General features: G+C 38.8%; 1 protein-coding gene across 1 annotated transcript in view; it reads left to right on the top strand.

The window, feature by feature from the left end:
- LOC149018162 (rho GTPase-activating protein REN1-like) overlaps positions 1 to 23,834 on the top strand; it is a 55,421-nt gene that overhangs the window by 8,504 nt on the left and 23,083 nt on the right. Inside the window, exons 6-12 of the mRNA XM_089152473.1 lie at positions 875 to 945; positions 1,083 to 1,161; positions 3,088 to 3,226; positions 11,321 to 11,440; positions 21,421 to 21,498; positions 21,793 to 21,848; positions 21,984 to 22,053. Of these exons, the coding sequence (XP_089008599.1) occupies positions 875 to 945; positions 1,083 to 1,161; positions 3,088 to 3,226; positions 11,321 to 11,440; positions 21,421 to 21,498; positions 21,793 to 21,848; positions 21,984 to 22,053 (613 nt within the window). The remainder of the gene's footprint in view (positions 1 to 874; positions 946 to 1,082; positions 1,162 to 3,087; positions 3,227 to 11,320; positions 11,441 to 21,420; positions 21,499 to 21,792; positions 21,849 to 21,983; positions 22,054 to 23,834) is intronic.

The raw sequence follows: 23,834 nt of genomic DNA, 5'->3' as shown, positions 1-23,834 counted from the left end.
CAATGTTTAAATTACATCGATCAAACTTGAATGAAATGTAAACTACCTATTTTAGGCCTAAGCTGTAAAGGTGTACATCATGGTCAAAGGAAAGCTTCACATTCAGGTCCTCCTACTTGTCGGACAGTAAAAAAGAATCTGCTATGAGGCTTATGCAGAAAGGACAAAGAAAATGTCATTAATTATATTTGGCTCTGAAACAGCATGGAGTCGGATATTGCTGCCAATGTTATGTTTCATAACACTTCCAAAGGTGTTTGGGATGATCTGCAGGAAATGTTTCCCCAAGAGAAGATTACTAGGATTTGTGATCTTACTGATTGATTATTTGATATTTAGACAGTTTGGGAAGTCAATACAGGAGTATTATGGTGCCTTTCGGGGGAATGGTAGAGGAGATGAATGTTTTTAACTTCACTACTGATATTGAGAAGTTGGAGACTCATGGATTCAATGTTTCTAATTTTTGGCTGGTTTAGTCCTAGAGTTAGAAGCTGGTAAAGGTCACGAACTGGAGTCCCCACTTTTGATGCATATTCCCATATTCAGTGCTTTGACTTCACAGAATCTGTTTTTCTTCTTCTTCAAAAGGCAATGCACATTCACTGCAGGCCATTGTCATGGCAGAGGTAGAGGTTCAGGAGGTTGTGGTCATGGTAATGGTTGTTGAGGTGGACAGCAGCCTGGTTGTGGAACACATTAAGGTTATAAAATTCTAGACAGTTTAAAGAGTGTTAATTAGAAAATTCTTTTTAAAAGGTACTTCCTGTGATTATTATTTTTGGCAGTCATCAAGTTGTTATTATAAACAATGACATATATTTTGTTGTGCAAATATACGGAAGGCTTTCCTGACTATTGTTTTTATTTCTAGAATGTTGCTCCTCCAAAAGGCGGTGAGGTAAATCTTACACTTGGCGGTATTGACCTAAACAACTCAGGCAGGTTGGCTTGCTTCTTTGAATTTCAGTTCCTTTCTGTTTAGGGGTGGGGGATTTTCACACTTTATTGTTACTCTTGACTATTACTGTGTGGCATTCTGTTTTCTTCGCTAAAATGTTTTCTATGTTTTACATTTACAGTGTGGTAGTCAAAGAAGATAAAAAACTCTTGACTGTGCTCTTCCCTGATGGTCGTGATGGGCGAGCTTTTACGCTCAAGGTGGTTCTATCCTCTTAACTCTGTTGTTCAAACTTCTTGTTAGGGTTGGGGTCCCCAACAATTTACTTTATTGAGTGTGATGAGGGCGATTAGAATTTCCTTTTATAAGTCAAATCAGTAATTTAATCAGGTACTTTTATATGTTTTACAATATTAGAAAATAAATCCAGCAGAAAAGAGAGTGGAAGAAACTAGGAAGGAGAGAGGCAAACTGCTAAGAGAACTTAGAGGCAATTTAAGCTTCCCCAATCTTACATAGAATAAGGTAGATACAATACATAGGTTTCTTGATCAGATTAGGAAAGTAAAATGTCCATAACAGAACTTAAGACTCCAAAAAACAAAATTAAAGTAAAGGAATAAACTAGGAAACTACCCCACAATAGAGGGACTTCTCCCAAGAGCTGGAGCACCAGATCACCTATGCCCAGCTTGTAACAACCCTTCCAGAACACTGGACTGAATAAGGGCTTAGTAAAAAGGTCACCAACATGATCTGCAAAGAAGATAAAAGGTGCATAATGGGAATGACAGTCAACTTGAATTGTTTGGTTTTCTCCTGGGATCCCAGCTTGCTTGCATTGTGGGTGGCAGCTTCGTATCACAGAACAAATCCCAATTCCTGCGATAATGATTTCATCCACATTAGCTCAGCTGTAGTATGAAACATAGCTTGATGATAATCAACCTTAGCACTAGATCTTACCACAGAAGACTGTTTGTTGGTGCACCAACAGGAGTAAATATTTGTGGACCTATCATAAACAGATCATGGACAGAACCCAACCAGATCTACTCTCTGGTGTGATTTATAAATAAGTCCATTTCCTGGAGCTGCAATAAAGATACTGTAGAATGTCAAAAGCTGCCTCCCAGTGAGGATCGTTGGAAGACTGCTTAAACTGACAAATTACCCACTGCAAAGGATATGTCTGGTTGGGTAATGCTCAAATTAATAAGTTTACCAACCAAACTTCAGTTATGGTGTTTTATCTTCAGGATTTTCACCATTGTCAGCCCTAGATTGTGATGAGGTCTGGTGGAATATCAACAGACTTAGAGGGATGCAAACCTGGGTCAGATTACAGATACAGCACATATTTTTGCTGGGATAGGCTGATTCCTTTCTTAAAAAGCAAAATTTCAATTCTAAGGAAGTATTGGTGAGGAGCTAAAAACTTCGTCTGAAAATGTTAATGTAGAAACAGGAGAGGATAGAAAATTCTCTCCGTTTGTTATTTGCAGTAAAATCTAAGGAACTATGGAGAAATTCCTTGGAGGCTTGGTGCTTTTCGTCCATTGTTTCTCTCTTTTGTCAGTCTTCTTCTTTATCTCTTTCCCTTTTCTTTCTTTGCAATTTCCTGGACTAATGTGTTCCTTGTTGGGAGTGAGTTGTAGGATGGTGGATGTTGGATTGGTCACTGGGGGTCTGTTTGATGCCCAGGGTGGCTCTTTTTTCTGTCCTTTCTTCCTCTTCTCCTTTTGGGGCTGCTTTGTGCTCCTCTTTACATCTGGTACTCTCTTGTACAACCACAACCAATAAGCCTTTGTCCCAACTAAATGGGGTTGGCTACATAGCCTACATGTATTGTTAGGCTTCCAATTCAGTGCTTTCTTGCCCTAATCTAAATAAAATTTCTGCTGCCTGTCCAATGAAAAATTTCTTTGACTGCATTGCTTGACGAGTTAAATTGTGCATCTTCATTACATATCAAGCTGGTTAGTTTATTGCCAAAGTGCTTGTAACTGACTACTGCTTTGTAGTTGAGAACAACTGTTAATCAAGTTTAGAACTGAGAAACATGCTCAAAATGAGGTTTCTCAATATGGTTAATAATATGTCTTCTTATGAAAATTTGCGTCCTTTTCTATACAAAATTGTAATGCTTTCTTTTTTTTTTGTTGGGGGGGGGGGGGTTATGCTAGGCTGAGACATCAGAGGATCTATATGAGTGGAAGAATGCACTTGAGACTGCTTTGGCACAAGCACCAAGTGCAGCTCTTGTGATGGGACAAAATGGTATTTTCAGGAATGATGCGGCTGATGAGGGCAACCCAGAGCAGTGTATGGTTCTCTTTTCCATATTCATGTCCACATTTATTGTTAATTTAATACCTATTATGTTTGTATATGCTGCTTAAATTCTGGTTCATGGCCTTGTATTGCTCCACATATCCAGTTTGTCTTGCTCGCTAGCATATAACAAAAGTAACACTGATTTTGAGAAATTGTATGGGAAGAAAACCCTATGTACATGGGGAAACTGAATCTAGAACCCAAAAGGATTTTGTCTGTCTGATCTGACAAACGTGGGTTGCTGTTAGATTTATGTTCCAAGGGTACTTTAGGAGTTAGATTATTTATTTAGTAGCTTGTGTTAGAATAAATGTAGAAAAGTAAAAGAGAACAAGAAGTATCTCTTGGGATTAGTCCAAGAGAGTTTTGGACTGAGTCCCTTTTCCTATTGTTACTTAGATCTGATGTAAGTTCTATAACAAAGTGGCTTGGGTTTGAGTCCCTCACGATTCACATGAGGTCTCTCCCATATTTTCTTCTACTACTTCTTGTCCATTCTTTTTATATTTTCTTCTAGAACTAAGGGCTCTCCATTCTTTATGGTAGATCTCTTTTTTCCTTCCAGATTTTAAGGAATTATTGGTGGTTCTCTTGTGCATTGATTTTGAATGTCTTTCACAGTTTCAGTTCAAATGGTATAACACCCTATGCTGTTCTCTGGTCTTTATTTTTGAGACTAGTTTATATTTGATGGAAAGGAACTAGGTCCGTTAATTTTTTGTTAGAACTTGGAAGAAGGTTCAAATCTATTTCGGGTTCTCTCTAGGTACGTACAACTGATTCGTTCATGGCTTGATTAATGCTGATTCATGCTCGCTCTGATACCAACTTGATGTGATCTAGGATCTAGGGTTCAATAAATTGATGCAAACCCTAGGTCTAGGTCCACCCTGAAGATCCTCTTCGAGTGAGTCAGCAGTCTTGTAGGGTTTGTCATACCCTATGGTTATGGGATTCGGGCTGGAAAGATGGTTCTTGGGTTGGGAATGGGGCAGGGTTAAGTTTGGCTAGGGTTACTAGATCCAAGTCTAATCCTGTGCTGGTAATTTATTTTCAGAATTGAGTTCTAAGTCTAGGGTTTTGGGAATTAGGTTTTTTTTTCAGATTCTAGAATTTCTAGGGTTTGAACTAGTGTTAGGGCTACGGTTGAGTCTTCAAGGTGGGATGGGGATGCCATCCTAAAAGGGTGATGTGTACAAGGATCACTCACCTGGCCGAAACCCTTCTGTGGGCCCCAAGGCCCCCATCAAGGTGGTGCATCTAGGGCTGGCCGAACCCTAAGAAGGGTAGGTTGGTCAATTCCAGCTAAATATATGTTGGAATTAAATTTCAGATTTTTAACTACTTAATTTTCAAGAGTCTTGTTTGATTTAAAGTTGAGTTCTTGAGTCCTTAGGATTTTTTTTATAAAGGACTCTTGTAAGTCTTTTATTATAAGAAGAGTTCCTTTCCTTATGTTAAGAGTCCTAGAGTCTTAGGAGGAATCAATTTTCAAGAAGATTCCATTAGTTTTTGAGTTTAAATTAAATATATATTTGTGTGGCTGAGATTAATTGTAAGGGAGATCCTAGCCTATAAAGGAATTCCACTTAGGTTGGAGTCTTTATAAGGCTATAAATAAGCCTAGTCTTTCATTGTATTTTCAAGTCTGATTATTTGAAAAATAATTGATTTAGGATTGTGGTCTCGTTGTGAAGGCTGCGGTCGAGTAAAAGATTGAGAGTTCTCTTCTTCAAAGATCAGCACCTTCTTCCGGCATTCTAGCACTCTTCTTCCAATCTCCAGCATCTACAAGCAGTCTTAATATTTTCTTCCCCTACCTGCGACACCCATCTCCCTTCTTGTGCAAGCATCCCCAGCCTCTTCCCACCCCAGAGACAGCTCGAAGATCCCCCTCTCTCTTTCATGCGGCTGCCTCTCTCTCCCTCTTTTTTCTGTTTCTTTAAATTTTTTGTTTTCTTTTATTTCTGAAACTTGCAGCAGAATTGAAATAGAAAAGAAAGAAAGAAAAAGAAAGAAAAGAAAGAAGAACAGAGGAAAAAAAAGAAAAGAAAAGAACAAAGAAAGAAAAGAAAGAAAAGAAAGAAAAGAAAAAAGAAGAAAGAAAGAAGAGAAATAATCACAAGATTTTCCCCAGCCGTTGCCTTGCTGCATGGTCCGGTATCCAAGATATTTCCCTTTGTCACCATGCCTAAGTTAATACCATTACTTCCCAAATCAGGATAACCCTATAACAGTCCACATCCTTTCTATAACAAACCAGACCCTCCTACTGAGTTGCAGCCATAGGTTAGAAGACGAGGTTAGAGAGCTGAGGAAGAAGATGAGAAAAGAGAATGAGGAGAAGAAGAAAGGGACAGAGACGATTCTGCAGTAGCAGTGGAACCTTTTATTTATAGTTGAAATGTACAGCACTACATCTGTCCCAAAACCAACTTACTAATTCTGAGTACATTGCAAAAATAAATACTAACTTTCCAAGACTCTAAAACTGTCTAAAAGAAGGATAATATGAAACTAAACCAACTGGAAACGTAATAACTTTCTAATTTGGAAGAACACCCAAACTTTCTAATTTTGCAACAGCTTGTTCTCCAAGGCAACACTTTCTAATTCTGTGACAGCTTGCTCTCCAAGACTCCACTCAGCTATCACACCCCCCTCAAGCTGGGGTGTATTAATCACCACCTCTCAGCTTGGGGCATTCTTCCTCAAAGACTGGACCAGGTAAGGACTTAGTGAAGATGTTTCCAACTTGTTCAACAAAAGCAACATATGGTGTAGCAGTTATAACTCCTCTCATGACTGCATCTTGCACAAAATGCAAATCCACTTCCATGTGTTTGGTCCTCTCATGAAATACTGGATTACTGGCAATTTAGATTGTTGCTTGATTATGACATCTCAACTGGCTCTTTAACTTCAATCCCAACTTCTTTCTAGAAGGACTTGACTCAAAAGATTCTAGACATTGTGTGAGCCATAGCACGACACACTGCCTCAGCATTAGACCGAGCCAATGTAATTTGCTTCTTACTCCTCCAAGTGACCAAATTTCCTCCAAGGAAAGTATAATAACTAGAAGTTGATCTTCGATCATTTCGCGATCCTGCGCAATTTACATCTGAATAAGCACACAATTTTGGATGAGCATTTCTCTTGTACACAAGCCCTTTCCCTGGACTCCTAGAGCCTTCTTTAAATACTACAAAATACGCATCACAACATCCCAGTGAGGCTTCTTAGGTGAGTGCACAAACTCACTAACAACACCTATAGCATATGACTAGTCTAGTCGAGTTACAGTTAGGTATATAAGCTTCCCTACCAACCGTTTGTATCTCTGCGGATTCACAAAATCCTCTCCTTCATCCTTGGTGAGTTTGAGATGAGGGTCCATGGGTGTATCAATAGGTTTACACCCATGCATACTAGTTCAATCAACAAGTCTAGCACATACTTGCGTTGAGAAAGGCTAATCCCATGAATGCTTCAAAGAATTTCAATTCCAAGAAAATACTGCAAATGCCTTAAGTCCTTTATCTGGAACGAGGTACTCAAAAAATTCTTTATGTCATCAATGCTTGCATTACCACTCCTTGAAACAATTATGTCATCCACATAAACAATTAGTATCACAATTCCAGACTTTGTCTTTCTTACAAGATAGAATGACTTAAATAACACTAAGAAAATCCCACTTTAGATAGTACTGAATTGGGCTTTTCAAACCATGCTCTTGGTGACTGTTTTAATCCATAGATTGACTTGTGAAGTTGACGCACTTTAGTAGAATTCCCCCGAGCAACAAATCGAGGAGGTTGGTACGTATACACTTCTTTCTTCAACCAAGTCTCCGTCCGAAAAAGCATTTTTGACATCTAATTGATGATGAGGCTATTCTAAGTTAGCTGCCAATAACAATAAAATATGCATAGAATTCAGACAAGCTACAAGGGAGAAAGTTTAAAAAAAATTACACCATAAGTCTGAGTATACCCCTTACAACCAGTAGCGCTTTAAGGCGCTCCATAGTCCATAGATCCATTAGACTTATGTTTAATCACAAATACCCAATGACATCTAACAAGGTTCTTATTTGGAGGCAAATCCATAAGAGTCAAAAGTATTCCTAGAATGGGGAGCCTTAATTTTAGACTTTACGGTAGCTTTCCAACCCGGATCAGAGAGAGCCTTAGATTTGTAGATGGAACTGTAATAGAAGATAGAGACGTGGCAAGGGTACGATACCGAACTGGCAAGTGAAGGGTAGTAACATAATGAGAAATAGGATACACAACATTGGAACGTTGGGAACAAGAACACTTACCTTTCCTCAAAGCAATGGGAAGATCTTTAGGACTATCAGACATTGGAGGAGGATCTATAGAAGAAGTGATATCGATTGCTGTACCTTACGACTGTTTTTATTTCTTCTGCCGATGGTAGACTTGTAATGGTGGAAATTGAACTAGCATCTCAACCAGACCAGGAAGTACTATGGATTCTTAGGAGTTCCAAAGTTTGGTTCTCCCTCAGGCAATTCCTCTGATCTAGGTATCTCGAGTAGGGAATGGTACAACCAAACATAAAGGGTGGGTCAAACCTATCGTCTTTAGACCACATGATTAGGATCATAATACGGGGTACCCTCAACGAATGTAACATCTGCTGTGATAAATTGACGTGTAGTTAGAGGGTCAAAAACTTTTTATCCCTTTTGGTACGAGAGTAACCTAAAAAAATGCACTTATGAGCCTTGGTTTTAGGGAATTTTTTTGAGAAATCCCTAACCTTAAAATCAGGTTCATATCAAAGCGTTTAGGATTTTGTTGATTGGTTAAGTAGTTCTAGGATTTTGAAGATTCTAGGGTTAGGGTTTGGCTTTGAGAAGATTAATTAGAGGAAATTCTAGGGCTTAGATGGCTGATATCTTGGATCGTAGGTAGGGGGCTGTGAAGGGATCTTAATTTCTAAAAGGGAGGGGTTTAGGTCAAGGGGATAGGGCAATCTTAGGTTTAGATTCTCTAAAATACTTGCTGCAATTCTGGTTTTAGTTTTCTGGAGATTCCAGAAGGTACTGCAAGCTTCTGAAGGGGAAAATAAGAAGTAGAAGGCGGGGGGGGGGGGGGGGAGGAGATAGGGCTGGGATTAGTAATCTAGGGTTAGGGGAATGAACTACAATGGAGGGAGGAGATGCAGAAATTAGAGTTGAGAGGGGTAGGGGAGAGTTGTGGGTAGGGGAGAAGAAGAGGGAATGGGGCTGGGTTTGGGGTGGAGGCTTAGTACTCACTTGGAATGCAAGGTTGGTAGCTGGAAAATCTGGAAAATCTGCAAATCTTCTCTTCTTGAAGCTGCCGTAGGCTTCCTCTAGGGAGCTCACAACTTTTCTGGCTGCTTTCAACTATCGGTCATTTATATTGTCATCAAACTTGCTGATTACAATGTCAGGAGGCGTACTTATAGTTAATAGCCTTTGGAAGGAAATCACACTAGGACTCTAACTTGCAAGACAACTCAAGCTCAAATTACTAGACCAAGGACTTTAACTCATAGGAGGAACCTTCATATCTCACTATAGAAGAATCCAAATTGATTCTAAAAGTAGATATGGAATCCTAGCAACAAGATGACAACTAGGGGACTTGCTTACGACATAGGAATCTCAACTTAAAAAGGACTCTTCAATAACTTAACAAATAATAAGTCAGACTAAAAAATAAAGTAGATCTAAGGTCCCACAAGGATACTGAACTTAATGAAACCTTAAATTGATTCAATTGGAAAAATGCAAAATTACCCAAATACCCGTATACTAGCCGAGATTCCCTGGGTTGCTGGTAGGGCCGCAGGGTACTAGTAGCCTCTTGGGCCCTTTTTGGGTGGTCTTGAATTCGGTTCACATCATGACTACTTTTACTGGTATGACCTATCAGAGGACTGAAAGATGACACTAGCCAAGACCAAACTAGTAGGTGTTGCTAGAGATTGGTGGAACAATTTGGAGATAGAATCATATTATCATCCAGTTCATATCATGGGGTGGGTATCTTGGCTAACCAAGGTTTTAAACAAGGTTTTGATTAAAAATAAAATGTTAGATGATTGGATGAGAGGATTATATTTCAATTCATAAGAATAAAGGTAATATCATGAATTGCAATATTTGTAAGCAAAAAACTGATGAGTCATACCATGAAACTTCGAGAGGAAAATCATTTCAACCCTCAAAAAAGATAAACTGATATATCAAGGAACCAATTTCATTCTATGCCAGGGAGATCGTCAATAGAAGCATTTATCTTTTAAAGGAGATTTATGGAATTTTTTATAGCTTACAAATGGAAACCCCATCTGATCTTTATTGATATAGAGAAGGCCTATGACAGAGTACCTAGAGACCTAATCTGGCTTGTCCTAGAGAAGTGAGTGAGCACGAGTAACTATTGGACATAAATAAGTACATGTATAAAGGCAAGCTGACAAATGTCAAAACTACAAAGGGCTGAGGTAGTGAATTCCCAATTATAATTGTGTTACACAATGTATCATCTCGAAGCTCTTTTTTGTTTGCACTCGTCATGGATGATTTAACCAGGCACATCTAGGATGAGGTCCCTTAGGGTATGCTATTTGTAGACGATATCTTTGTGATGTATGAGACAATGGAAGGGATTAATGTGAGTTTGAATTTTGGATTGCAAGCTTGGAAACAGGAGGTTTTAAGGTAAGCAGAACAAAGACAGGATATATGATGTGTGGCTTTAAGGAAAACATGAGAGGTGATGAAGTGGTGAAACTGGATGAATGAGAACAGCCACATAGTCATTTGTTTAGATATCTGGGGTCAACCATTAACAAGGAGGTTCTTATCGAACATGCTGTTTCTTGAAAAATTAGAATGGGATGTATCAAATGAAGAGATGCATATGTATTCCATCATGAAAATATTTCTGTTAAGCTTAATGGGAAATTTTACAAGACATTAATAAGACCGGCTTTGACAAATTTGGTGGATTATTGGCCAATTAAGAAGAGTAATATGGATGAGATGAGGATTTGCAGCAAGACTAGAAGAGATAGAATAAGGAATGGTTGTTTTAGAGCCAACTTGAGTGTTGCACTAATTGGTCCCATTCAAGACAAAGCACCATGAGAGACGGTAGGTTCATGGTCGTTGGAGACCTATGGATGTACCAATAAGGAAAACTGGCAGATTCAGTTTTTCGGAGCTAATAGAAGTTTGGGGCAGGCCTTAAATGATGGTTGGACGATTAGTAAGAATAGACATGCATGTGATAGGGCTTGACCTTGGTAGTGCAGATAGATTCGTCTGGATGACAAGGATCTGTATTAACCCCTTCTAGAGGAATGTTCCTGGGTGCTGGTTTGACCAGTGCTCTGACTTCTTCCTTTACTCATCTTCTTTCTTGTAGTTCCTTAACCCATTTTATTTCTTTTAACGTCTCTCAGTCTCGCTATTTTCTCAGCCTATATCGGATCCATTGCATCCAACCCCGTTTAGTTGCCTTATGGTCATGGTAGTTGTTCTTCTTGTTGCTGATGAATTTTTCTTGTGTGGGTGTTAGTGTGTTACCCCTTGTTGTGTTTGCTTCTCTATTGCAACATATGACTAGCAGCTTTGCTAATGTTGATGGTTTATGCTTAAATAGTTCATAGTATAGTTGAACCGACAAAAGCTCAGCTGCTCAGGTGTGCTTCGAAAGTTTTAGATTGTGGACTCCCTTTTCTGTTCCAAAAATTTACTTTTGCAGCCAAGAATCTGATGATGTTTGAGCTAGAGTTTTGGTTCTAACTTGATAATGGTGCTTTTGATCTCTTGTTATAACTTAAAAGCAAAAGGGAATAAAAAATAAAAAATAAAAAAAGAAGGAAAGAAACTGTGAATTCTTTTCTTGGATGTCAAGTAAAATTTATATAATCCTGATGGGAATCTGAGATCTATTCCACTGTCTAGGTTGCATAATTCTATATCATTTCAAAGTGTTGTTATCCTGATTAGCTTGCTTTTTGGCTTCTTGATAAGGTAAATGAGTTAAATTGTGTATGAAACTGTTACAGGTAGAGATAAGCGAATATTGAATGCCTTGGTTATTGGTAGGCCAATTTTACTTGCTTTGGAAGATATTGATGGAACTCCGTCTTTCCTGGAGAAAGCCCTTAGGTTTATAGAACAGTATGGTACGATCCTTGTTCTTATTATATTTCATAATTTCATTTATGGCTGTCTTTTCATTGTCAGTTCCCTGATCTCCTCGGGTGCACTACTGTGCTTTGATAATTATGTAGAGTTGATTGGTTTATTGTGTTCGTATTTTCCTACTATTTTGTTGTAGAAAGATATTTGTGTCAGCCCGTCAGAACCTTGATCTTGCTTTGCTAGATATAGTTTTTGATCAGCTGTATTTTTGGTTGATTGCTCCCGAAATCATGTATTTGAGTGAAGTGGTAATTTGGTGATTGTAAGTTGAAGTTTATTGTAAAACAAACATGGCAAAATAGAAGTTTCTTGTAGGACAAACATGGAAAATAGAGTTAAACAATCTTATTATCAAAGAATCTGAAAACCATGATATGAAGTGTGCTATAATTTCCTGGAGCAATGGAAGAGGTTGAGGGACTTCACTTTCTATTGTTTCTAGAGTTGTAATTTATGTATTTTCATGGAAGGATGGACGGCAAGAATCTAGCTCATTGGAATCAGCATTTGGTTACTGAATTGAGCAATTGGTCCTTATGATCTGGCAGTTTATTTTGTCTCAGTTTACAATTGGTTTCAGAGTTTGTCAAAATATCTTGAATTGAGGCAGCACTAGAAGCTTAAAGATGTTGAACAGGCAAAATAAGGTATCTTGATTTGAATTTCTGCAAGTAATATATAGAATGGGGCTTGGGACTGGTATATTTTTCTGGTAGGGATAAATGTTGACTAGAACTGTCTAGATTCATTGTTTGTTAGGATAAGGCTTGTGACTCAGCCTGACATAAACATAATTTATTTGTATCCGTTGTCCTCTGTAAGTAATGTCCTCTGTAAATCTGTTTTCTCGAACTCCTCTAACCAATGTCCTCTGTCATTGTAAAAAAGCCAATCTTTTCTCTCTAACTCTTCCTTCTCATCTTTGTATTAGAGTCCTTATATTTTGGGTATTTTTTTCTTCTATTGGTAGGAGCTTTTGGCCCTAACAAATTAAAAGGCTGAGCATGGTCAACTAGAATATGCTGCCTCTCTACTGACCTGCTGACTGGCAATGGCACCACCTGCGCACTGCCACTCCCAACATATGGAGAAGGTGGACAGATTTATCAGTAATGAAAGGTGGACGAATTGTACTGGATGCCCCCAAACTTGTTAGCTGTCTGGAGAGATTTGACACAGATGGAGAGATTGGTTCTGGAGTGTAATGATTTAGTGACATAGAAAGGAAATGCTACAGGACAGTTCACAACAAAGTCAGCTTGGGAATGCATCAGACAAAGCGCTCAAGAGGTTGCATAGTGGAAGGTAGCCTTGATGCAAACAATATCCCTTGACATTCTTCATATCTTGGGTATATCTTTGAGATAGCCTACCAACCAGGAAGAATTTAGTTCAAAGGAATATCCCAGTGCAATCAACCTATAGCCTATTGTTTGATTGTTTCTATATAGAAAGCAGAGACCACCTGCTCTTTCTGTGCAACCTTAGCTCTTTGGTTTGGGGATGCATCAATGGCAAGCTTACCATGGAGAAAAGGATGAGGATCTAGCTGCAAGAGGTCTCCCTATGGATGATGAACACATTTTGCAACTACAGAGGCAATAGCAGGCATTGCAAGATTATTCTTTTGTTCAAACCATTTAACACCTCTGGACTGAAAGGAACTCCAAATTCTTTAGAAACATCAAACAAGTCAAAGGTGATGTCAAGAAAAAGTGGGAAACCAACCTTTTTGCTTGTGAAAGAAATGATAAATCTTCCTACATAGTTGAGAAGTGGAATATACAAGTTGAGTAGAAGTCTAAGCTGCCTAGAGCTTGCTCTTGGTTCAAGCCTCCTGAAGATATGACTGCATTGCACTGTGATGGGGCTCTAACTCACTCACCAGAACTTATGGAGGTCTAATATGACATAATAGGAGAGTTCCTATCCTGGCTTTTGCATGAAAGGGAGAACAGCTTTAAGTCTTATTAATGGAGATGAAAGGAATTTATGAAGGCTTAAAGATCTCTGCATTTTGAAAGGTTTACTAGTTGTTTCAGTCCAATCTGACTCCAAGTTGCAATTGACATTATTAATATGAGGATTCAGGGGTCCTTGACGGTCCAATCTTTAAGGGGAAATAAGACAGAAGGCGGCTAGCCTGTATGAAAGGGAATCTGTGCATGTGCTGGAGGGAGCAAAACCAGCCTGCTGACTTCATGACTGGCAGTCAGCCTATAGATTTTCCAAGGGAGCTTATTCACAAGGATGCAGAAGCTCATGTTTATTTCAGACTATAATTGCAATTGGGTTTTCTGGTTTATTTTGGGCCCTGGTTAAGATGGAATTGATGTGAACCAAGTTCTAGGGTTTGGTTGTTGGAATATTGCCTAGAATCTATCTCACTCTAGGATCCTCTTTCCTGAGAATCAGCGGTCTAAGGTTGGAAGTACCTTCGGTGCTCGGGGTTTGGATGGGTTTAGATAGAGTATACAAGGGTTAGGCTAGGCCTGGGGTAGTTTTTGCCAGGCTTAAGGGATTGGATTTTTATGCTTTAAGGAGTAAGTTAATTTTCAGAATTGAATTCCAGTTTTAGGCTTTGGGAAATTGGGGTTTCTTAAGAATCTAGGGTTTCTAGGGTTTGGATCAAGCTAAAATTAGGGTCAAGTGACTCTTAGGGTTTAGAAGGAGGGAATGTGTTGAATCCTAACATCACAGAGAGGGTTAGGGAAGGGGATTGTAATCTCCTAATGGGGGTAAGTCTTGGGTAGGGGAAGTCTAGGGTTTATGTTAGGATTTTTTTTTTTAGAATTCTGGTTTTGTAATGTCTGGTTTTCCTAAGCTGCCGCAGATTAGAAGGTTGAAGAAGAAGAAGAAGAAGAAGAAGAAGAAGTAGAAGAAGAAGAGAAAGTGTGAAGAGAGGGGCTGGAATTACTAAGATAGGGTTCGGGAAGGAAGGGATTAATGGAATAGGGGTGGGGGAGTCCTACTCCTAGGAATGTTGCCGCAATGGTTGGAAGGGGCTGGGACTTGAGAATTATTAGGGTTTGAGGGAAAAGGGGAAGGCTGTGGGCAAGAGGGGAAAGTAAGGAATGGGCTGGGGTTGGGGGAAGGGGCTTGCACGCTCTTAGGGTTGAAAAAGAATGCTGTATGTCAGAAATTCTGCAGAAAATAGCTCACTTGAAGTAACCACAGGCCCCTCAAAGGAACCCACGACCTTTCAAGCTTGCCTCCAAACTCAATCAAAATTTTTTCATCAAATCAATCTTCTATTTACAGAGTTTGAAGGCTTATTTACGGCCTAGAAAAAAATTAGACTAGGACTCAACGTTAGAAAAGAAATCAAACTTGGACTCTTCTAGCAATCCAAATCAAACTAAAACTCCTAAGACTTTAACTCACAAAAGGAACCTTCATAACTTACTGTAGAGGAATCCAATTTGATTTCAAAGAGTAGATGTAGATTCCTTGAAAAGAGCAGCACAACCCTAACGGACTCCTTTGCAAACTAGGATCCTACTATAATTAGAACTCTTTAATAACTTGCAAAATAAGGACTCAAAACTCAAACATAGAAGTAGATCTAAGGTCCCACAAACATACTGAACCTAGTGAAACCCTGAGTTGACTTAACTGAAAAAGTGTCAAATTGCCAATATACCCTTGTACTTGGACAAATATGCCTGGGTTGCTGGTAGGGCCATAGGATACCAGTAAGTTCCTTGGGCCCTTATTAGGTGGTCATGGATCTGGTTTACATCAGAAGTGCCCTTTTCGTTGGGATCTTCTTCCACCAATTGCGTTCTGGGAGATTTCCTATTCTATTTCTTCCCTTTTTCTAACACAAAAAATTGCTTATTTAAAAAGAAAAATGAAAAAGAAAAAAAAAAGATGGTCCTTGAAGTTTGGTTGGATTTAGACGTGTGGGATGGGGGAAGTTCTTGAGATGTGGGTATAAAGATATGACCCTCGAAGTTTTGTTGGATTTGGATGGTTACATTGGAAGATATAAGGGTCCTTTTAGGGGGGGGGGTGTTTAGGGAGTAAGGAATTTAGGAAAATTTCTATATCTTGAAATTGGATGGTTAGAAGGGTGTTCAAAGTCTGGGATAGATCTAATGGATGGTTTGCGTAGATTTGATCTTGAATTAAATCTAAGAAAATTCAAGAAGAATAGACAAATTTTGTGATAGGAGAAAGGGATTGATGTAGGGTGCCAGTATTACTTGAATGGAGCCTTGAAGATGGAATGCTGGGATTGAAGGTTGCACTTTGATCATCAATCAGATGTTGGTGTATAGGCTTGACTTCACCTTTAGAACCTGATAAGCCCCTTATAACTCGAGTATACAAACGGAAGAATAGGAGGGGAAGCATTGGACCATCACCAGCAAATATCAGGGACAATCCAACCAACAAATGACAAATGGCAGGAGGGTATTGGGCAGCATCCACAACAACGTTGAAACAGGGGCATGCAAAATAGACACCACGTGGCAGGGAATGATTGGAGATAGTGTGGGAGTTTGTTAGGATTGTGGTACATAAGAAAAGGAATGCGAGAAGTGTGAGGGGGGGGGGAGGAGAAAAATGGAGTGGAAAGCAAGCTGAGCTTGCTGGGGAGAGCAGGGTCTCTTTGGTGGGATAGGGATATTTACTTTTTTGGATGGAGTTGCAGCTGGTGCAGAGGGAGGGAGTAAACTAAGTCCCGTCATAGCCTCGCAGACTTTCTGACTTTCTGTTGCTGTTGATTGTTGACTGGTGGCGAAGAAGGAACGGGTCTGTTCACCAAAGCATATCCTTGCTAAGTAGATGCAATCCATCATTCTTTATCTTTCTAATTTGTTCAAGGGCATATTTTGCAATAGCTTGTTTAGCCTCTTTAACATGCAAAAATGTCTTAGATGACAATAACTCTAAACCTTGGAGCATGGGGGGATCCTCCGTTTCTGGTTTGATATACCGGGAGTGCGATGGCTGCTTTTTGGGTGAATTCTTGCAAGCAGTTCTTATGGATAAAATGCTCGGGCACACCTAGCTTATTGCTTCTTGAAATTTCTATGGTTTTAGCCATTTCCCTATGATTCTGGGAACCAAAAACAACCAATATTAGCCACCCAAAACAGGAGTGCACAAATACGAATATATCTTCAAATATGACATTAATAAATAATTAAAGAAACTAATCTAAATACAAGAGAGATAAAGACAGATTAAGATAGGAATGCAGATTAGGAAAATGTAAACTTAAAAGGATAAAATTGAAGGGAAAGTAATATATTAATATGGGAATGCAGATTCAGTTGATTGCTTTGCTAGTTATTCACTAACTCTGTCCATCTCCTTTAGTTTCAACCTAGCAGACAAAGAAGCATTCAAATAATTAAGAGAGTAATTGATGGTTGAAGGAAAGGAGATAACATGATTCCATAGACAAAGAAAAAAGACAGAGAAGTTGTAGAGTTAACGACCTCACAAAATCAGTCTTCAATAGTGGGTTTGGAACAAGAGGTAGAGGAACGAAAGTGAAACAGCTGGGAGAGGATTTTGAAGCTAGGTATTTTCCTTCTGTGGTGAAGAAGAGGAAGAGCTTTCTTAAGCTTATTGGGATCTCAATCGTTATTTTTTTTTTGCCAAAATCTCAATTGTTGAAAAATTGGTGGAATTTCTATAGTTATATTCAAATCAAATTCTCACCATTCTGAGACAGTTATCCAAAATTGAAGAGTTTTCCAAGATGAGCGCGAGAAAAATAAGGAATTGAATGCCTTACTTGTAAGTCTTAATTTAAGGAATTTGAATATTAAAGATTCTCTAAAGAAAATAGGGAACACATAATTAAGGAAATTGGAAGATTTTTGTTATGGATATATTATTCATTATTTTTTCAAAGGAATATTTTTTTTGGAGTGAATTTATTGAATAACATAAAATTTAGAGGGTCAACGATCTTCATTGGTTTGGCCACCGTTTATTGCGTCTTTTCATTAAAAGAGTCAATAATAAGATTTTGGTTTTGGGAATGGAAAAAATTATTACTATTACTGTATCAAAAATATATCTATCTTTCTTTATTAATAAATTTCCCAAATAAAAAGACCAGTATAAACCTAGTGAATAAGAAATTATCAAATACGATTGGGAATGGAAACCAATAAAGAATTATTATTTTTTTGGATGAATAAATAATGATATTAAGAGAACAACGAACTACAAGAAGAAACCAAACAAAAGGATTCAGGGAGAAGGGATGATTTGGGAGTTGAGGCCCCAGGAGACAACAATGAGCCTGTTCCTTGGGGAGTCAACAACCGGGGGATGGGGAATGCTGATGAGTCTAGTCGATACATCAAAATAAATTGCGCTCCAAATCGAATCAAGAGAGCGGGATTTAGAAGTCCAACGCCTTAGATTCCGCTCCCACCAGAGATGATGGATCATAGCACCATAAACAAGCTTACCAACCCGATCACAAATAGAGGAGCCTGAGAAATTACTCAAGATCCAAACACAATCACGATCAAACCCAAATGAGCGGCGGGAACGGGGCCAGATGAAAGCAAGGGCTTTTCTCCAGAGAGAACTGGAGAAGGGGCAAGAGAAAAATAAATGCTCAATGTCCTCGGTACCGGTCCAGCAAAGGGTACAGTTTGGGTTCGCAGGGATGTGGCGGGAGATGAGGAAGGCCTAGGTTGGGAGGGCGAGGTTTAGGGCTCTCCAAAGGGTTAGGGCATGCCGGGGAATGTGGCCAGGGAACCAGACAAGGGAAGGCCAAGGGGGGGAAGGGGAAGGGGGGGGAAGGGGAACGAACCAGGTTCCAAGCAGAAGCCGAGGTAAAGGATTTTGTAGTAGAGGGGAGCTAGACTAGAGTGTCATGAGCGGAGGGGGTAATTGGTGGAAGGGAATTCCAGACTTGTGTGAGGCTAGGGTGGGGGACAGGGGCACAAGATCCATCGGAGATGAAGTCCGATAAGAGAGAAGACTTGGGGATGCGGGAGTCATAAATGGTGCGGGCGGGAAAAAGGGAAAAGAGAATACCCATCGGATGCCAAGGATCTAGCCAGAACTTAGTGGAGAGGCCAGAGGAGATTTGAATGGTGAAGGTAGGGAGAGCACAGGGTCTGAGGAGAAGAAGTTTCCTCCAGATCCAGGAAGGGTTAGGAGGGATAGGGACGGACCAGAAAGAATAAGATTTGAGGAGGTAAGAGTAGACCCAATTGACCCAAATGGAATCTTGTTTAGAAACAATTTTCCAAATGAGATGAAGTAAAGCAGCGGAATTGACATCTCGGATCCTTCGAATTCCTAGGCCCCCCTCAGATTTAGGCCGACAGATGTTGGACCAACTGATGGAACGGAGGAATCTCGAGGAAACCTGGCCTTTCCATAGAAAGGCACAGAAGATGGACTCCATCTCCAAGGAGATAGACTTGGGAAGGGGAAAGATGCCACACTAGTAGAGATAGGAGGATTGAAGAACTCAGCGAATTAGCTCAACACGACCGGCAAAAGAGAGAAGCCGGCTTTTCCAAAGTTGGAGACTTTTCCGAATATGATCAAGCATAGGGGCACAGTGGTGGTGAGAGAGCCTACCAGGGATAAGAGGAAGGCCGAGATAGACAACAGCGAAGGAGCTAGGCTTGAATCCAGAGATATTTAGGAGATTGGAGCGAAGGGAGTTAGAGACTCCGGAGAGGAAAATGGAAGATTTCTCGAGATTGACCTTGAGACCCGAGATGGACTTGAAGAGATTAAGAGCAGATAGGATAGAAGAGATGGATTTGTGGTCAGCTTTGGAGAAGATCATGAGGTCGTCCGCAATTTTGGGCATCGCTTATTGTGTCTTTCCAATAAAAGAGTGAATAATGGGATTTTGGTTTAGGGAATGCAAATAATTATTACTATAACCAACAATGAAAATTACCAGTAAGGAATTTTGGGCATAGTTTATTGCATATTTCCAATAAAATAGTTAATAATGGAATTTCAGGTTTGAAATGCAAACAATTATTACTATAGCTGGCAATAAAAATTACAATTTTGGTCGTCATTTGTTATATCTAATTGTTGAACAGATAAGGGTATTTAAGGAAACGAAATGTAGCCATGTCCTTTGAGTTCATGCTCTTATAATAGTAGTATGATAGTATGATATTCAATTTGGTCTCTCCCCATCGAGTGGAGGGGCCTATTTATACATAATATGCTAAAGTCCTAATTGATTTGGACTTGAGCTGGATTCTAAATCGAAATTAGAAGCTAACTCAAACTGGAAACAAATTAGCTTAGACTAGGATATTTATAACTGAAAAAGAGTAGTTTACCTTATAACTGAAGTTGGGCAGAATTTGCATTAATTAAACCAAGTAGGTATACTATTTTCATACTTGGCACTAAAATTTTGGCCCATTGAATAGGCCCAATATCAGACAAACGTATTAAACAAAGGCTCAACCACAATATCTATCAACCCTAGGTTGATTACAAAGGAAAACATTTCAATTCCATGCTGGATCTGCATCACAAACTGGCTGCCCCTGTCTCCTACAAGGAAACTGGTTAATTTTGCTTATTGTGAATGTCCCCTCTATGCTAGAGAGACCTGTTGGAAGCTTCATGGTTTCCCAAAAGGAGGGCTTGGAGACCTGGGTCTCTTGCCTTAGATTCATTTGTTTGAAACAACTTATGGTTCTTCCTTGCTAATTCCTCCCTGTTTCCCTTGTAAAAGATTGTTTTGTGCCAATGTATGATAACTCAGCTATCTATGAGACCCTTTACTATGGCTTTCTTCACGACTCTTTCTATCTAGCCCAATCAGGTATATTTCACGGTCTTTTCACTCTTTCCCTTCCTGCCTCCTTGATTCTGTAGCCTCCAACCATATGACGAGCTCCATGGACAGATGTCGTGACTATCTCCTCTGTTCAAGGTAGGGCAAGGTCCAAGTTTCTGATGAGTACCTATCTCCTATTTCTGGTTAAAGTTCTGTTTCTTGCTCTTGTACCATTTCCTCATCCAGCATTCGCCTGTCCCTAATATTTTGTGCAGATTTACTTCCGATTTATTGGCTCACTGTTGATCAACTGCTGTGTTAAACTTTTATTCCACTCATTATGTTTTTCTGTGACGGGCTGTATTACTTGGATCCAGATCCCATTGCTAAGGCTTCCTGGGTCTCAGCTTACACTCTACTGCAGACAGTGCTCTTACTCAGTTGCATCACTGGCATCACTGTCTTGATCATCTCTTTTTTCTTCTTTTGTTTAATTATTCTGTCTTTTATAAAGTGATGTACTCTGGACAAGTTTGCTTTCGATATCTGTGAATGTGTGAAGGGCACATGGCCCCCCACTCTCCCAACAACAGCAAATAAATCTTTTATTTATTTTTTTCTTTTAACCTCAAACCTTGTCCACCTACTTCTGGATTGTTTGCTTGCTTCTCATCTCCTATTCAGCCACCCTAGGTATATTGCTTAGCCCATAATTCCTCTCTTCGTTCCAAATTGGATCTGAGGAACCTCAGGAGTGTCTTCCTTGGGTATTCTCCTCTCAGAAGTGTTTCAAATGTTATCACCCTCCTGACATTATTATTTATTACATTCTTTATAATCATTCAATAGTCCTGATATATTTTGGGACAATGGAAATACACTGTTTTATTGATTTCTAGTGTCTAAAACAGTAATGAGATATGTACAATTTGAACTGTTTTAAAGAATAATAACTAAAGAAGGCAATATTCCTATGGGTCATTGATGCAACTGAATTTTTGGGCTTTAGTGAAGAATTATTGTGTATTGGCAGGGCAATAAAATCGCTTGAGGATATAATGAACAGTATTGTAGCTCAAAGTCTTAAAAGTGTAAATGGTTTATGTTGCTTGTATTTTATCCATTAACCAAAAAAAAGAAAAGAAAAGAAAAAAACGTTTTTGTGTTTGTCATTTTAATTCTGATGTTTCATGATTATTTCAACAGGAGTAAAAGTGGAAGGTATCTTGCGACAAGCTGCTGATGTTGATGATGTAGAACGTCGAGTTCGGGAATATGAGCAAGGTTTGTTTGCTTGAGCTAATCTGGATTCACCTTGTTGCATCTCCTCTCGTGTGTTGGTTTTGTTATGTGAATGTAACTATGTAATTTTATTTTTCTTTCTTTTGATAGTAGTTCCATGCTTATTAACTACTGTGCATTGCCTTTGAGGAGACTTGATGATGTCCTATCTTTTATGTTTATTTTTCTTCATTGAGAGGCAACATTTCAATTTTTTCTTCTAACATCCTTATCTGTTTTTCTCTATTCTAGGCTTCATGTCAAACTTAAAATTATTTCTTCTGTCACAATTTTCAGGTAAAAATGAGTTTTCTCTTGGCGAGGATGCGCATGTAATTGCGGATTGTATTAAGGTAATCTCATCTGAATGATATGTAACAACCAAAACCCACCCCTTTTCTCTTTTTTCTTTTCTTTTAAAATTTCTTCTGGTCTTGTTTAACAATTGACCTTCTTGTCTATTGTTATTGTGGGTCACATGGTTTCAGCATGTGCTTCGGGAGTTACCTTCATCTCCAGTTCCTGCATCTTGTTGCAATGCATTACTTGAAGCATATCGTAAGTCTTTATTATGGCTATTATTTATGCATGTTAGAATTATGTAGTGAAGTTGGAGTGTGCACTGATCTAAATTGACAGATCGCCTGTGTTGACTCCTCTTATCTATTTGGAGCCACTACCCTTGATTTAATTTGTTTTCCACTTAAATTCTTGAATGACTAGGTCTTGTGACTGGGGCTCACTTGGAGGAATAATCAGGCCAAAACCCTCTTTGGCCCCATGCACTGCTCTCCAAGACATGGTTATTAAAGCGGCAAAGCGATTGGGGCTCCGTGTTGGCGCTTAGGCGGCAATAAAGCTACCAAAGCGGTTTAGTCAATATTTTTAATATAACTATTTTTTTAATACAAATATTTTTTATAATAAACTAAAGTACTAAACAAACATTCAACAATCACATTCATTAAAAAAAAAAAAAAAAAAAAAATCAAGAATCACAATTATGAAAAATTATCCAAAAAAATAATAAAAACATAACTTTATCTCATCAAGCATCATAAGATTCATAACAATAATTATGTAATATGTACTATATCAGTAATCAATGTGAAAAACAAAAATGAAAGTAGTAATTTTACATTCTTACTTACCTCTATGATAGTGTGACGCCAAATAAGTGTCGTGTACTCTTGTGCATAGATCAGTAATCAGAATTGATGTATCCATTTTCCCCTTTTTTTAAACAAACAGTGCCGACATGATAAATTAATAGATTTCATTATTCCGATTTCCAAGTCATTGTTTATTTAATGATTCATTGATTATCAATGTTGAATATGGCTCATGCTTCACATTCTGTTGCTGATAGGCACTTTGGGCCTTGGAGTTCATTTGCAAATTGGGCCTTGATTCCGAAATGGCTCACATATTTAAATTTATATATGGCATTGTAGAATAAATTATGATTAAAAAAAAAAGAAAAAATAATATGCACAAATTACAAATGTAAAAAGGCTGCTTTAGCATCTAGGGGGCAATATGGAGCAAAAGGCGGCAAAGCAGTAGTGACTAAGCAAAAAAGGGGCAAGAAATCAGCTCGTTAGTTAAGCGGCAACAATTTAAGCGGTTCAAAAATCGCTTTGCCGCCTAGGTGGACGCTTTGATAACCATGCTCCAAGATAAAATAAAAATTGGGAACTTATATATTTACTTATTGTGATACATAGTATTGCTTTGCTACTGGTCACCTCCATAGGGTTTTGTATGCAATTCTGTATGCTTTTTTTGTGAAGTAATATTGGTGTGAAGGAGATCATTCTATAACACACAACATTCTACCAAATTCTTTTCTTCTCCATCTTCTCTTATATTCTTCCTGCTTGCCTTGAACACCTATATTCCAGCTTGGTATAGGTGTTGCTTCGGCATGTAGGATCCTTGGATGGACACTTACCTTATTGGTGTTGTTGAATTTTCACCCTCTTCAATGCTTTGGACTGCCTAGGTGCCTTGACATCTTTGGTCATATTGCATTTCTTTCTTCCCTTCTCCCTCTCTTTGGAACCCTGGGGCACAAAGGATTCCAAGGGGGAGGTAAATGTGTAATCAATTGAATAAGTATGGGATTGGTCTTAGACAAAGTCTTCAAGAAGGCCTCCAGTGAATTATGAGCTATCCAGAAGCTCACAACAACATCCGAAGCTCTTGGAGTAGCTCTTCTCTTTTTCTCTCTCGTTTGTTTTTTGAGGCTGTGAGATGGTTCATTAGGATCGCTCAAGGGATCCCTACCTTTTCTATGTGGCCTCTTTCATTGATAGCAAGAGTTGTTTAGACTTTAG

The sequence above is a fragment of the Hakea prostrata genome, chromosome 4 (genome assembly GCF_041222555.1).
Source record: "Hakea prostrata isolate BN-2017 chromosome 4, UWA_Hpros_2, whole genome shotgun sequence".
Classification (NCBI taxonomy): domain Eukaryota; kingdom Viridiplantae; phylum Streptophyta; class Magnoliopsida; order Proteales; family Proteaceae; genus Hakea; species Hakea prostrata.
Note: the sequence above shows the minus strand (reverse complement) of the source record. Positions and strands in the feature narration are given on the sequence as shown.